A 16,751-nucleotide genomic window follows, 5' to 3' on the forward strand; every position below is an offset into this window, starting at 1 on the left:
GACAGAAGAGGATGAGTACAGCTGTTTGTCTTTACTGATGTTGCAGTTGCTGGAGCTGTTATCAGCAGGGTTTTTTTCCTTTTAAACAGTATATATAAATATATATATGTATTCTGTTTTTTATTTGTTGAATGCCGTCACATATAGTCTCTCCCGAAACATCAATCACCCTGTGTTCTCTGTAAAGTGTCTCATAAAAGCTTCAGGGAGCGATGCTATTCTCCAGGATGTGGCTGCGAGGGAACTTGTTTCCTTGTGTCAGAAATACGCAGATTTCTCTCCCTCTCTCCACCCTGAAACGAGTCTCTGAGCCACAGAAACAAACGTTGAGTTCCTGTTTGTTGCTGCCCTGCTAATTAAGGGTGAGCTGACGTCAGTTTCTTTTCTGATACGCGTTGTAATTGGCCATGAGGAAGTCCTTTTTATCGGCCTGTAGCAGCATCACATGATATTAATATTGATCTCTTTCTTTTCTTTTTTCTTTCTTTGTCTGATAAAAAGTAGAAATCACTGGTGAGCAGATGGTGGTACAAATTCAACCTGTATTTTTTCACTAAATCACAGACTAGCAAGTAAAATACATTCCTGGAAGGTCATTGAAAAAGGTCCCCATCTTTTACATTTTACGTCACTAATATGTGTACATAATGTGCATGTTACTGGGTGCATTGGTACGTGCATCTGTCCAATAAGATAAACTATATATGGTGTAGGGAATATTCTGGCAGCAGCTGACTTGAGCCTTGGCATTAGCCCCGTTCACTAGGATCATGAAATCATTGTGTCTGTGTGGGAACAAAAATGTGTCTGAATATTCTGCGATCTGCTTGCACATATATGACATGAATACCGTCCTCCGCGCCAGCCTTGTCTTGCCCTCTGCTGCCATTTAGTTCCACCCCAAAGATTTTTAATCGCACGGTCTGCAGTTTCTGCAATCACGCAAACCGCACATACTTTAAAAGGTGCTGCTAAAAAACCCGACACACCGGACCGAGAGGAAGCTGAAGAAAAAGAAACACGGACCCTTGTTTTGAGGAGTGACTAATCAAGGAGATTTGCTGCTTCCACACTTCTACTGAAAAAGCTACAACTGAGGTGATCCAAGCTGTGGTATGAACAGAACCACATGTACATCTGCAGAGTCTGAATCATTTCACTAATGCAGAAACCATGAATTGACCTCGACTGATGCTCTAAGGTCAGGTACATATGTGCAAACATCTCAGACATGCACCAGTTATTTATGATGGCACCGGCAGAATGAATCTATTAGAGGAGCGAGATAGAAAACTAGAAAGCAAGTTCTTCCCTGCAGCATCCAAACTAGCAGGGCCCCATGACTACAACTACTGTTATACCTGTAAAAATGAGCGCAGGCGGCAGTCCAGCAGTCACCAACAGCAAAAACGTCAACTAAGAGAATTATAATTGACTTCATAAAAATGAATATAGGAAATAGCTGCAACACATCCCAATTATTATACCAAAGACATTCATTTAAAATGATAATAACATAGAGAAAGTATGACATATTAACATTTGGAAAAACAGGAACTAATAATTGGTTTTGACAAAAACCTCAAACAATCTTCAGATCGTAAAAACAGTTTGGACATAATTATTTTGATCTCAGACATTTTTTTAACTCGCTGAGTTCGTTTGAAGCTGTTGGAATTAACAAATAAAAATTTCTGTTTAAAATATAAACCTTTAAAATGTAAACTAGTACTTATGGATGTAAATAGTTTATTTCCAGTACCAAACCAGCAGAAATAAGCTTTTTCGCCTTTATTGGCGGGTCTGTGAAGTCGGAAAGTCGCCATATTAAATGCTGACTAATGATCCAATTTTTCCAAAAGAATTTACAGAGTCATACCAAACTGGAATTAGACATTTTTGTTCACTTGTAAAAAAGCATTCCAAGACGAGAATTTGTTTTTGGCCCGTTTGCCATCACTCAAGTCAGCTGGTTTTGTTCCCACTACTGCTGTTTGATGCTGCGCATTTGACTACTGCACCCCAGTTCATAAACTATAAACCAAATGCTCCCTCTCTCACACCTCCATTCCAGAAACCCCACCACATGCAAACACACCCACCCACACACACACACACACACACACACACACACACCCCTCAACGCTACAGAGTCATCCAGGGGCCACCCTCATTATTCAATGCACAGGTGGTGGTGGAGTCTATTCTGGACGGACAAGGACCAGGCCAAACCTGCCATTTACACGAGAGCATATGCAAACCCACGCACGCACACACACACGTCCTTCTACACACCTCAAAGCCATAGGGGCTGATCTCTGTGGTTAATGACTTTCCCACCCACTACACAGCATGCACATGTTGAAGACGTTAACGATAAGTGGCTTTTTCGAACTTGGTAATGTCCTAATGTCCACGCTAATTCAACATTCTCTTCTACGAAGAACTCAAAACACAGAGCAGCTATTAGTGCGAAGTGAACAATCGTGTGAGCTGTTTGAAACTGACAGCCACATTTTTTTTATTAATATTGTTGCATCAGTGAGTACTGGAAGGGTTACCTTCACTCTCAAAGCATTTGTCCGGTTTCTGTTGTAAACAACAGTGTGAGTGTCGGGGATGAAGGCTCTTCTGATTAATGACTGAGGTCAAAGGTCCTGCACTGAACTTTTGATTGTACATAACAAATCTTTGCAGATTCAGCCGATTTAAACTCCATTGTACATTATGCCATTAAGTGTTTGAGGTTGATGCAAAACTAGTATTTTCCAACAACACACGTGACCAACAGTTGTAGTAGTGTAGTAATACAAACCATAATAGTAGTATAGTATAGTTTAGGAGTTTTTACCTGCCATTGTTTATGTTATGTTTATGTGATAATTGCTCGGGGGTCATGTTCTGGGTCTCTGGAAAGCGCCTAGAGACAACTTCTGTTGTAATAGGCGCTATATAAATAAAATTGAATTGAAATTGAATTGAATTAGTAGTAGTGTATTTCTCATTTGTGCATAATGCTGCAAAACCAATGACAGATCATTACAGCTGTTGATCAGCATCAGTCTCAAGCCGAAGCCGTCATTTTCATTAGCATTACACCTGATTTATTCAACATACTCACATTTCCTTAAGGTTCCTTATTTTAGATAAAGAATACGGTTGTTTTACAAGTAGGACAAACAAAACGTCTACTGTTATAGTTGAATTGTATTGAATAGTCTACAAATAGTCTATAAAACCTATAAAATACCTGCTGTGTAACCTTTGGAGCAAGGTTTTAGGCTCTTTTGTGATACAGTTTACTTACCTTCACTGAGTTTCTCATTTAAGTGTCTAATCAGTAGTTTCAGACTCTTATCATAACATTGCTTTATTTATCATACACCGGTGGTCATGGTGACAGTGCACTTACAATATGGTCTACACTGCAAAAACTCAAAATCCTACCAGGAATATTTGACTTATTTCTAGTTAAAAGGTCTCATTTTTAGTCAAAAAATCTCATTACACTTAAAACAAGAGTCATCACCAGAAAAATAACTTGTTATTTGACAATTTTCACCTGTTTCAAGTAAATTTTCACTTGAAATAAGTAGAAAATCTGCCAGTGGGACAAGATTTATCTCCTCATTACAAGCAAAAAAATCTTCACTGGCAGATTTTTCTACTTATTTTAAGTAAAAATCTACTTGAAACAGGTGAAAATTGTTGTTTTTTCCAGTGATGAGTCTTGTTTTAAGTGTAATGAGATTTTTTTTTACTAAAAATGAGACATTTTAACTAGAAATAAGACATATATTCCTGGTAAAATGTTGAGTTTTTGCAGTGTAGAAGCGCCCTGATGAGGCGTGAGAGTACCTGGATGTGTCTGAAGGCAGCGGTGAGCTGGGTCATGTGCAGGCTGAGACACCTGGATGAGCATCTGGCGCTGCTGATCCTCTCCTGCACATCCTCCGGCTCCGGAGCCCTGCGGGGGCGCGCCACGGCCAGGAGCGCGCACAGCAGCGCCACGCCGGCCCGACGAGCTGACATCAGGACAGAAAAACACCAAAAACGGACTGATGGATGAATGTAAGGCTGGGTTTTCTTCTTCCCCCCACCTCAACTCTCGTGTCCGGCTCGTGGCTTTCTCTCTCGGTTGTAGTTAAACCCTCTGAGCGCCTAGTCCGCCTGCGCGCAGGCAGGGAGCGCAGCGGCTCTGCCCTCGGCGCGGACACTCCCACCATCCGCGCACCCACGCGGAGCTGCGCTCTTCATCCTTATTATCCAAATGACAAGGGCGTAGGTTTGGTCTCAACATTGGTAGGGACGATATAACAGCATAACCTGCATGTACACTTTTTGCTGGGGACAGGACATTAATAAGACCAAACAGATTGGGTGAACGGGGGTCAGGGCTACATTTGTCACGAATATGAATATGAATTAATTGATAGGCTAAATGATCAATGCAAAATAAATCTGTATTGACTTATACTAACTTTCACGTGTATTGGTTCACCTGATACACGGTTCGATTCTACGACGGAGTATTAGGGCCAAACTAAAAAAAAAAAAATGGAAATTACGAGAATAAAGTCATAATAATATGAGAATAAAGTCGTAAAATTACGAGAATAAAGACACAATATTACCAGAATAAAGTCGTAATATTTTGAGAATAAAGTCGTAATATTTTGAGAATCAAGTCGTAACATTACGAGAATAAAGTCGTAATATTAAATATATTATAAATATATAAATATAACTTCACAAGATGCTCAATATTCCTCATTTTAACACAGGGAGAAGACTGCTCTTCCTGTTAGAGTTCTCATAAATTACGACTTTATTCTCATAAATTACGACTTTATTCTCGTAATATTACGACTTTATTCTCGTAATATTACGACTTTATTCTCGTAATATTACGACTTTATTCTCGTAATATTACGACTTTATTCTCGTAATATTACGACTTTATTCTCGTAATGTTACGACTTTATTCTCATAATGTTACGACTTTATTCTCGTAATATTACAACTTTATTTTTGCAATGTTAAGACTTTATTCTCGTAATATTACGACACTATTCTCGTAATATTATGACTTTATTCTCATAATATTACGACATTATTCTTATAATATTACGACTTTATTCTATTACGACTTTATTCTCGCAACATTATGACTTTATTCTCGTAATTTCCTATATTTTTTTTTAATCTTAGTTTGGCCTTAATACTCCGTCGTACGATTCAAACCTTTGTTTTCAAAAACTACTAAAGAAATATTTTGAAAACTTCCAGAATATTCCAGGATTTTATTAGCAATTTAAATTGCAATATTTGAAGTCATCAGCCAATCAAACGTGTGTTTGAGGGAAAAAATGGACCGGCAAATTCAGCAAGCGAAAAGGGGTAAATGTAAGTCTGAACATAATGAAAATGATTCACTTAATAATGGTAGGGTCAATTCTATCCTTACAACATTTGGGAAGACAATCTAAATTACCTTTATATCTGAACTTATTAATGCAAATGAGGTTGCTTAAAAGTTGGTGGGGACAATTTGAGCCTCCTGAAAAGTTGGTAGTGTTCTGTCCCTACCGTCCCTATGCAAACCTACGCCCTTGCCAAATGATCATCATCACCCGAAAGCCTCACTCCCAGCACTTATCCCGCGATCATTATCACCACTTTTCTGCACACGTCTTTGCGTGGTCAGCATCTTCTTCTGCGTCAACGACCACATTCTCCCTCCTTCACCCGCATCCACGGTTTAAGCCTGATTTATGGTTCCGCGTTAAATCGACGGCGGAGGGTTACGCGGCGACGCGCTCCGTAAGGGTGCGCGTCGCCGTAGGCTCTGCGTTGGTGTGACGCGGAACCATAAATCATCCTTTTTATTCTGCCTTTCATCCACGGTGTTCATGTTGTTGGCCCTATCATCATCATCTCAGGAGCCAGCTATCAGACTGCATGTAGGCAGTGTTGAAACTGGAAGTCAGCTGTAGCTCTACAGGCGACCTGTTCTCACACATAAGGTGAAGCAAGAAGTTAATTTATATCTCTTTTTAAGGTATTGTGCATAAACCATAGCCAAATCACTTTGATCATAATATTTTCAATCTTAAATGTAAAATAGATAAATTAATAATTGCTTACCAAGCTGATCTAAGCAAGATTTTCATTTTCACAGTCATGGAATGTAATTGAATGTTTTCTTTTTTCAAATGTATATCTCTCATATCTTAAAAACTCCTATTGCTATGTTATCAGGTTGTGCACAGTCTTTTTTTTCTTACTTCACTTGTGCATCTGTATATATTTGTTTTTGCAATTACTTGACTAATCATTCCCCTTTTGACAACATCTCTATGCTGATTTTAATAATCTCAATTATCTTTTCAAAAGTTAGACAGCTACAGGAAGAAAGCACTAAACAGATAAATGAATACCAGAGAGCTTAACGTTTGTCCGCTAACAGATAATTAAGAAAAGTGAATTAATTAATTTCCTTTTGGGGATAAATAAAGATTTTTTTAAACCTGAATTGAGTGAGTCAGTGGTGTAGTACTGAAGGGACTAAATCAGGCAACAAATCAGGTGGTAAGGAGGTAAAGAAGATCAGGTGACGTCGTGGGAGGGGGAAGCTGGGAAGGAAGCTCTGCAATAACAGCATAAACGGAGCAAAAATAACCAGAAAGGCAAACCACAACACCGCCTTCATGTGTGCAGCCTCCAGATCTGAGACACTGGAAAAGGTTCAGTAGCTTCACATAAAGCTTATGATATAATAAGAAAATAACAGCATACATAGTCACTTCATGAGCCATTTTTCTAAAGCTTCAAGTAACATTTTCCAACACAAACATGCTGTGTAGTTTGTTTCTGATGTGACCCTTCTTTTGGTTTTTCTCCATTAGAGTAATTGAGGTACAGAAACCCTGGTGCTTATAAAGTACTCTCTCTTCTACTTTTAAGGTTGTACATATCAGTATGTAATAAAAACCATCTGGTCTTCACCAGGTCATAGAATTGAGTAAATAAAATCTCAGAAGAGCAACAGTATATTACATATTACATAATGTATTAAAAACAAGGAGAGAATGTGGAAGCAGTCCGTATTACCCCAGCCACTCAGCAGCTTATTGAGCCGCCTTTTACAGCACTTGGAGGTTTTTTTAATGACATCACTGTAAATGAAATTTTGCCCACTCTTCTTTATAACATTGCTTCACTTTATTAATGTTTGCAGTCATTTGTTTTTTTTTTCACACAGCTCTCTCATAAGATCCTGCAGCAGTATTTCGCTTGTCACTTTGATCTTTCATTAATCAAGCGCATTTGATTAGCAGCTCCAGGGTGTTAATGGCCCTCCTAATTCCTCTAGAAGTGGGAAGGCTCTGCTGAGTCATCACACTGCCTCTGTGCTCTAACTTCATTTTTGTGAAATAAATAATGACATGTTTTATTTACTTCAAAAATTAAGACCTGCTAAGGACCACATGATAATATATTATTCCTCGATACATAAAACTTCAGAATTGAAAGTAGGGATGGGCGGTATGGACTAAAAAATGTATCACGATAATTTCTGGCATTTATCCTGTTAACGATAAAAATGACGATAAAAAAAATACCAACTCCCCCTTTGTAACTATAAATCTATCACCACATTTAGTCTTTGGAGCCCACAAAACACTGCTCTAAAAGATACTAAATGCTACTTTCTTTCTTTTTCCTTTCTTTCTCATTTCTTTCTTTCAGGCTCATATCTTTGTCTTTCTTTTTGTTTCTCATTTCTTTCTTTCTTTCTTTCTGGCTCATTTCCTTCCTTCCTTCCTTCCTTCCTTCCTTCCTTCCTTCCTTCCTTCCTTCCTTCCTTCCTTCCTTCCTTCCTTCCTTCCTTCCTTCCTTCCTTCCTTCCTTCCTTCCTTCCTTCCTTCCTTCCTTCCTTCTTTCCTTCCTTCCTTCCTTCCTTCCTTCCTTCCTTCCTCCCTTCTTCCCTTCCTTCCTTCCTTCCTTCCTTCCTTCCTTCTTTCCTTCCTTCCTTCCTTCCTTCCTTCCTTCCTTCCTTCCTTCCTTCCTTCCTTCTTTCCTTCCTTCCTTCCTTCCTTCCTTCCTTCCTTCCTTCCTTCCTTCCTTCCTTCCTTCCTCCCTTCTTCCCTTCCTTCCTTCCTTCCTTCCTTCCTTCCTTCTTCCCTTCCTTCCTTCCTTCCTTCCTTCCTTATTTCCTTCCTTCCTTCCTTCCTTCCTTCCTTCCTCCCTTCTTCCCTTCTTTCCTTCCTTCCTTCCTTCCTTCCTTCCTTCCTTCCTTCCTTCCTTCCTTCCTTCCTTCCTTCCTTCCTTCCTTCCTTCCTTCCTTCACGTACGTTGTGCGTCAATTTAACACAGAACCATAAATCAGGCTTTACACAAAAACGTCAACGGGAATTTATCGTTTTTACCGCGAGATGACAAATTCTTACCGTGGGGAATTTTTTTGACGGTATATCGTGAACGGTAAAATATCGCCCATTCCTAATTGAAATACATTTTTCTCACTTTTCTCCCAGATTTTGTCATCTGTATATCATCTTCCAGTGTGCGATCATCTTTACCACTAACATCACCTTGATCAAAAGCATCCTGATGTTTCTAGCCACTGTTATCCATAAAAGAAAAGGTGAATAAAAAATAAAGAATAAAAAAGTAAGAATCTGCAGAACAAGAAATTCAGCTACCACCAAATCAAATATCATGAGAAGAACTGCGGTGAGGTAACCTAACGGTTTAATGGTCTGCACGGCAGCCCATACTTTTAGGCCTATTAACACTTTACCATTACTATTAGTAAAAACAAACTCTCCTTTATAGTCTGGGAATTCTCTCAAAGGGTAATTATTGGACTAATAAAAGAGCATTTATTAATGGGAAAGAGACTTGAAGAATGTGTTGAGGCTGGGGTCTGTCTCAGAGCCAGCGAGCGTGTTAGTCACCACTTTTTGACAGCAACAGCCAGTGGAGTTCTGCAGGACTCCAGGACTCCAGGACTCCAGGACTCCAGGACCCGGGCCAAGTCGAGATGTTTAGGACACAGCTGAAAGCCTCATTTGTTTACATGAATCCGTAACCCAGGAGAGGAGTCGCCTCTGCTGGCGATGAAATACAGAGAGAGTCACCTAAGTTTTGATTTAAGGAAAATGGAGGCGTATAAATATTTAGTAAGTACTGGAAGAACTGTTACATGCCGTGTGGTGGAAAGCAGACCTTTTATCCTGTCCTGTGTGGAAAAACACACATACCGTAGCTCAGTGTCGCAGTCTTGGCCTGGTAACTCTCATGCACAAAGACGGCCAGGTCTGTAATTTCAGATTTCAATAAATTATGCTGACTGTATTGATGATTTCTTGATTTTATTGAACCGGTGGTCCAAAATGAAGTAATACAAAATCTAAAATATTCACTCTAGTTTTGTATCATAGGAGGAAAGCATTCAATCTTTACATATGACATATGGTTTGCATTTTTGTTTGAGAAAGTAAGTTAAAATATATTCATTTTGCATTAATTGAAATTCATTTCTGGTGATAAACTAATGAAATAAATAAAAATATTTATGGTGAAAAAGATCCCTTTCTAATGCAAAGTTGTGACCCTTCATCGTGAGCTATGCACTTAGCGTGCACACATGCTTTGAGAGCTTAAACCAAAGAGTGATGTTTCTTCTGAGTCTTTCATTTGAAGTATGAGAGGAATGGTTCGTGGTTTAACCTTCATAAGGAAAGTAAAATAAAAGCCTGACAAAGCACACAAAATTGTGGTAAAAGATATGTTTTCTTCATCTTATTGCCATAGTTTGACCTTACGAACGGATCATAGTCTCAGCCTCCAGATTGTGAACGACTGGTGTGCTTAGTTCTCTTTAAAAGTACTGTACATTAATACAACTATGAGAGGGACAAAGGTTGTTGATATGTTCGCGGTTACCGGAGGAAATGACCAGCACCGTGCAAAACACCAAAGAAGACAGCATAGAAATGCATCCTATGACGTGTTAAGTAAATATGTTGGTGGCATGTGACCAACGAGCAACCAGAAACAGAACAGTTTGAAGCTTTGTTCTAAAAACTTGCTGAAGTTGGAGGAAGTCCGATTCCAGCAGTGGGCAGCGCGATGGCCAAAAGCCATTTGGTCGTGTTTGGTTTGGATTTGGGGCTCCGCTAGCTGACCAAATCCTGCTAATCTTAGACACTTTTCCAGGCTTATAATGAGCAAATGTATTCCGACATTTTGGATCAAGAGAACCCCACAAACAATAGTGAGTAAGTAACTGGAAGCGGGGAAGCAGCGTCCTTAAGTCAACGTGTTCATGGTCAGACGAGTCAGAATCAGAAAGCATAAAATCACTTCACACTCACACACACGCACACGGTAGTGCTCCATTATTTGACTGACCAAAATAGTATTTTTATATTTTCATAAGAATCCCAGCTCAGGTTTCTGTGTAAACTATCAGTGTAAAGACCTTCTCCGACACATATCCAAACATCACACACACACACACACACACATGCACATGTAAGCATACGCCGTCTGACCAAATCTGCTCGTTGATTGAAGCCAAATGTCCTTGAATTGAGTGGGAAGACAGATGGGGAGAGATGAAGAGAGAGAACAAAGGAGACAGGGACATAAAAGAGTGGTAAGGCCAACAGGCAGAAAAAGAGACACTGACAGATACACACACACACAAAAAAAAAGAGCCACAACCTCAGCTCATCAGCTAAATACTGCAGGCCATTCAAAGGGATAGCATAGTTTAAGGAAACCATGTACTCCACTGTGGTTGTAATACTGCAACAGGGTTAAGTCAAATAAATACCTAAAGGATTCCCTTGAAGGGCATTTTCTGCCAAAGCGTCAGCCACCGAAACATCTGCCTCTACTGGACAGGTTGTGTTAGACATCCTGTGAATTCATATTCAGTTTGTTAACAGGTTCATATTGTATCTCTTCTTCTTCTTTGATGCTGCCATGACCAGAGGTGTCAAGTAACGAAGTACAAATACTTCGTTACCTTACTTAAGTAGAAATTTTGGTTATCTATACTTCACTGGAGTAATTATTTTTCAGACGACTTTTTACTTTTACTCCTTACATTTTCACGCAATTATCTGTACTTTTTACTCCTTACATTTTAAAAACAGCCTTGTTACTCTATTTCATTTCGGCCTTTAAAAAAAAACTATCCAGTTAAATTGCTCCATCGGGATAGAGTGAATTTGGTTGTGGTTGTTTCAGATGTTCTTGTCCAGTTTTGTTCTTACATCCGTTCCCTCAGATTCCTGCAACTAAACTTGGATGTACATTCCAATAAAGGTTAGGATAAAAGATAACATGCCTCTGAAGTTTGACTTTTTGCACCATTACAATACTTATAGGAAACTAGTCATTTATATACTTTAAGTAGTTTCGAAACCAGTACTTTTATACTTTTACTTGAGTAAAAAACTTGAGTTGATACTTCAACTTCTACAGGAGTATTTTAAAACTCTATTATCTATACTTCTACCTGAGTTATGAATGTGAATACTTTTGACACCTCTGGCCATGACAAATATTCATAATCCACGTAGAGCTGGGTGCTCTGTCTTGAGTCCTCTGATGATGACATCGTGTGAACCGGTCTGTCTGAAAAGTGACTTCTGGGCCTTCATCATAGCCCACAAACACATCTAATCACAGCTAAACCCCTGCAAAATGAACTGTCTCCGTGCACTTGAAAACAGGGGGGGGATGTTTCCAATTCCAGATGTAATCGGTGTGTATTTAACATGTCATAGACATAATCCAGACTGTGTCATCTGCTGAATCTCATGGCATTTGCAGTCACAATACTTACATGCTGCCTTTCCTGTCCAAGATTAGCCAGGTGGTCAGGGATGATTCCCTGCAGCTGGATCTGCACGCTGCTCATCCGTCCTTTTTCATTCCTTTCTAAGTCTTCAACAGGCATTTTTGTCAAGACAAGGACAAGTTTAGGTCCAATACTGAATGTTTAGCCTTTTATTTTGAATAAAAACTATAAATAATGCACGCTTAAAAAAGGACTTAATTTTGTTTTGTTTCTGTTTGTGTGTTTGTAATAAGTTTGTCACGTCAACCTGAGCTTTTGTCTTTATTTTATCTTATTTGATGGGATTTTTCTTCCAAGGTTGTCAAAAGGAAAAAAAAAAGTGAATATGATTGTTCTATATAAGAATTAGTAATTATAAATAAAGTGTTAAAAAGGACTTGATGATTTCATTTCAAAAATCACCTAGATCAGGGGTCGGCAACCCGCGGCTCTAGAGCCGCATGCGGCTCTTTAGCGCCGCCCTAGTGGCTCCTGGAGCTTTTTCAAAAATGTTTCACCTTTTTTTTCCTTTTTTTCCCCTTTTTCTTCTTTTTTTCTACCTTTTTTCTCTTTTTTTCTCTTTCTTTTCTCTTTTTTTTTCCTTTTTTTCTTTCTTTTCTTGTTTTTTTTTTGCTTTTTTCTTCTTTTTTTTCTCCCTTTTTTCTTCTTTTTTTCTTCCTTTTTTTCTCTTTCTTTGTCTTTATTTTCTCTTTTTTTCTCTTTTTTCTCTTTTTTCCTTTCTATCTTTCTTTTCTTGTTTTTTTTTCTTTTTTCTTTCTTTCCTTTTTTCCTCTTTTTTTTCTTCCTTTTTCCTTTCCTTTTTAATCTCGACATTTCGTCTTTTTTCTCGACATTTCGACTTTTTTCTCAACATTTCGACTTTTTCTCAACATTTCGACTTTTTTCTCGAGATGGTACTTCAACATTAATCTCAACATTTTTACTTTTTTTCTCTAAATATTGACTTTTTTCTCCACATTTTGACTTTTTTTTCGACATTTCTCCTTTCACCATTTGTCTTCATTCTAAGGCTGATACAAGACCTTTCATTTATTGCGGCTCCAGACATATTTGTTTTTTGTGTTTTTGGTCCAATATGGCTCTTTCAACATTTTGGGTTGCCGACCCCTGACCTAGATGCATGTCATAATCATTATACTACATTGTATTTGGAGTAATTGCTGTTATAAAACATTTAAATAAGTTAGGTTTTAAATTCTCTGAATGCCATCTCCCTACTAGTCTGACAACAAAAGTCTGAAATCAGTGGAAACGGAAATGTTTTCCCATGACAGCATGCGACTGTCATCCTGGGAACCTGTTGCTGAGACTTTTATTCACACTCTCACCGCTGCCTCCCATCTAACCTTCCCAAAGCCCCGGACAGATTTCAGCTCTATAAGTACTGGACTCGTTTGTCACGGATCTCACCCACACCAGGCCCTGGCAGCGCGTCACCCTGACACTCATCCACCTACTCTGGCTCCTGGTCAAGTTACCCATCTCATGTGGATCTCCTCTCCCTTATCTATGAATGCCTTCATTCTTACAGCACTTTGCACCTGGCAGACGTCCTGCACTCCCATGCTCCGGTCTGTGGTCCACAGGGCAGCGTCTGCTCATCATCCCCCACACCGGCCCGCAGGCCTCCTGGAAGACAGTCCTCAGTGCTGCAATTGTCCACCCTTTCATGGCTGAGTGCCTGATAATCACTGCCCCTGAACATTTCAGCTCGCTCATTTTGGTTAGTGCTCTCTCCCAGTCAATAATTAGCACTTGTGTATCCGATTGTTGTGCTTCGTGTGTTTTGTCTATTTAAAGTGAATTTTGGTTCTTTGAAAGGACCAAAGAAAAGTGAATATGAGCACTTTTATTATCAGATTTCTGGATGGGAGGAATCCAGTTAAAGTGGAAGTGGTGTGGTAAAGCCTTCACATGTGAATACCTAAGACAGACACGATCAAACAACAGCGTCGCTCTGTGGCTGTTCAGTGTCAAACCGACAGATGATTGTGCTTTAAAGGACTTTCTTCACTGAGGAAAACTGCTTATTCTCAAAATAGAAGCTGCCTGCTCTGGACTCAAAATACATACTCAAATAAAACACTGCAAAAACTAAAAATCTTAACAAGAATATTTGTCTTATTTCTAGTTAAAATGTCTCATTTTTAGTAAAAAAAAATCTCATTACACTTAAAACAAGACTCATCACTGGAAAAAACAACAATTTTCACCTGTTTCAAGTAGATTTTCACTTAAAATAAGTAGAAAAATCTGCCAGTGGAACAATATTTTTTTGCTTGTAATGAGAAGATAAATCTTGTCCCACTGGCAGATTTTTTTTACTTATTTCAAGTGAAAATGTACTTGAAACAGGTGGAAATTGTCAAATAACAAGTTATTTTTCTGGTGATGACTCTTGTTTGAAGTGTAATGAGATTTTTTGACTAAAAATGAGACCTTTTAACTAGAAATAAGACAAATATTCCTGGTAAGATTTTGAGTTTTTGCAGTGAACACCTTGCTCTCATTAAACTAAACAGTGAATAATGAACAGAATACTCTGACAGCGTTTGGCCTTTATTCTTGATCAAGAGAATAAATATGTCTGTTTTTTCTCACCAAACACTACGAGGACTGCTGCTCCATCGTGACACAAATATAAAGATAAAGTGGAAAAGCTGCAGGACGTGACCACCGAATGTGGAAAAAATGTTTGACATGTTTGTTGTCGGAGCTGCGGAGGTAGGAAGCCACATCATCGTCAATGTTTGTGCAGCAGCAGGAAGCAGATGTTGAAGGACAAACAGGTGGAGGGATGAGGAGAGGGGGCAGGCGAGCTCCGACAAGGTCAGAGTGGCAGGAAGAGAAGGAGGAGCAGCAGCCTGGACCAAAAATGACAGCACAGATTTATTCATTTATTTATTAAGTCCCATTTCAGCTCTGAAACAGATGATACCTCAGGACCAATTGCTGGTTATTTTTGCTTTGTTAATGCACGATCAATAAGAATCCCTTTTTTTCCAGGTATGTGAGTCATTTTGTGAATCAAAAGGTTTTTTTACGTATCATTTTGTTGGCCAATTGTTTTGCCATGCAATACATTTTGCATGTAGTTCTGTCCATCCATCCATCCACCCATCCATCCATCCGTCCATCTATCCATCCATCCATCCATCCATCCATCCATCCATCCATCCATCCATCCATCCATCCATCCATCCATCCATCCATCCATCCATCCATCCATCCATCCATCCATCCATCCATCCATCCATCCATCCATCCATCCATCCACCCATTGCCTATCCCATATCTGTCCATCACAGAAAAGTTTAATTTACCAATCCAGGCGTTTTTTAAGCTGCTCAACATACATATCTGTTAGATCTGGATTCCTCCAGTCAATAAACAAATCTTACATTTTCGAACATCTTTAGCTCACATCAAAATCCCAATCTTATTTCTAGGCAGGCAGGGAAAGTTTAGTTATTTTGTACGTTTCGCACACAAAGGAAAATGAAAGTGGTTTTCATTGTGCAGCAGCAACGCAACGCAGCCAAAACAATAGCCTTCAAAGGTGAAATTAATTATTTCTGAAGATTATTTTAGTTAAAAAAAACACAAGATATCCCTAAAATATTAATACAAAAACAGGACAGGAGGAGATAGCAGAAGGTGAGATATTTATTCAGACAAAGACAACGCAGGGCAAAACATTGTTAATAGAATTCAAAGCAAATCGAAGAAATCTGTGGTTGTCACACAAAGGTAAGAGTTTTCTGAAGAATACAACATCATTTGGTACTGGCAAAATGTAATTAATTGAGTCTTTATTTGTTAATGAATATCTTCCTATACTTTAGGTTTAGAGGTTATTAGACAGCGTGTTAATGGAAGTTACACTGTCTTCAGTATGTCCTTGGAAACCATGCACCAAAGACTTTGGTGAACAGGGAGGATCAGCAGGTGCAGTGGGGAGAGGATTCCTGGTGTAAAAGTTTAGATAACCCACTCCAGTCACTTCCTTTGACCTTGTTCTGTTTATTGTGTACATCCGCATGTTTCTTTTTCTTCTTCAGAAACATTTTCATCTTTTCATAAGAATTCATAACTTGTTGTGTTGGTTTCCAGTCCTATGTATAGTATTTATACTTGTGGCTGTAATCTTGATAGCAAAATACAGACAGAGAACAAGTTTATGTATACTTTTTATACTGAATTTTTTGGTTATCAAGTTTTTCGTTTCATGTTATTCATGTTATGGGTTGATAATTTTTTTTCAATGCAGTCAACTCAGAATCAGAATCAGAATCAGAATCAGGTTTATTGGCCAAGTCAGGTCAAACAAGACAGGGAATTTAATTCGGTTATTTTCCCTCCCTGTACAGTAAATAGTCAAATGACAGCTCTTATTAACATATATACAACATTTTTTTAAGTGAAAGGTGCAGCAGTACGAGGTAGACATGGTTATTGAAAGGTGCACTGTTACAGCATATGATTGTGGTTATTATTATTATTATTATTATTATTATTATTATTATTATTATTATTATTATTATTATTGCACAGTGATTGATTACTGTAAGACTATGAGACAAACAAAAAAAAAAAAAACAATACACTGAGAAATAATGACAATAGATGGGAATGGAAACATTGTGATTGAAGTTAGTTGGGACTGGAGCATTGTGCCATCTAGTGGTCACAGACAAACCTTCAGGCACTTTATCGCTGTCACAAAAACAAAAAACAAAAACAAAAAAACATATCTGTATATTCTTAATTCTTAAATAAACGTTCCTGTTGTGAAGACATTTTATTTACGTTACTTTACGTGCCGAAGAGTGCACAAAAATCCAGACTTCGGGACCATTAGCAGTTG

At 38.5% G+C, this 16,751-nt stretch overlaps 1 protein-coding gene across 2 annotated transcripts in view; it reads right to left on the bottom strand.

Moving 5' to 3' along the window:
* Positions 1–4,179, bottom strand: part of anos1b (anosmin 1b) — a 61,476-nt gene extending 57,297 nt beyond the window's left edge. For both annotated transcript variants that reach the window (XM_061738750.1, XM_061738749.1), the window contains exon 1: positions 3,859–4,179. In XM_061738750.1, the coding sequence (XP_061594734.1) occupies positions 3,859–4,032 (174 nt within the window). In that variant the 5' untranslated portion in view covers positions 4,033–4,179. The remainder of the gene's footprint in view (positions 1–3,858) is intronic.
* Between the last annotated feature and the right edge of the window lie 12,572 nt (positions 4,180–16,751).

Source organism: Cololabis saira, chromosome 13 (assembly GCF_033807715.1).
Source record: "Cololabis saira isolate AMF1-May2022 chromosome 13, fColSai1.1, whole genome shotgun sequence".
NCBI classification, from domain to species: Eukaryota; Metazoa; Chordata; class Actinopteri; order Beloniformes; family Belonidae; genus Cololabis; species Cololabis saira.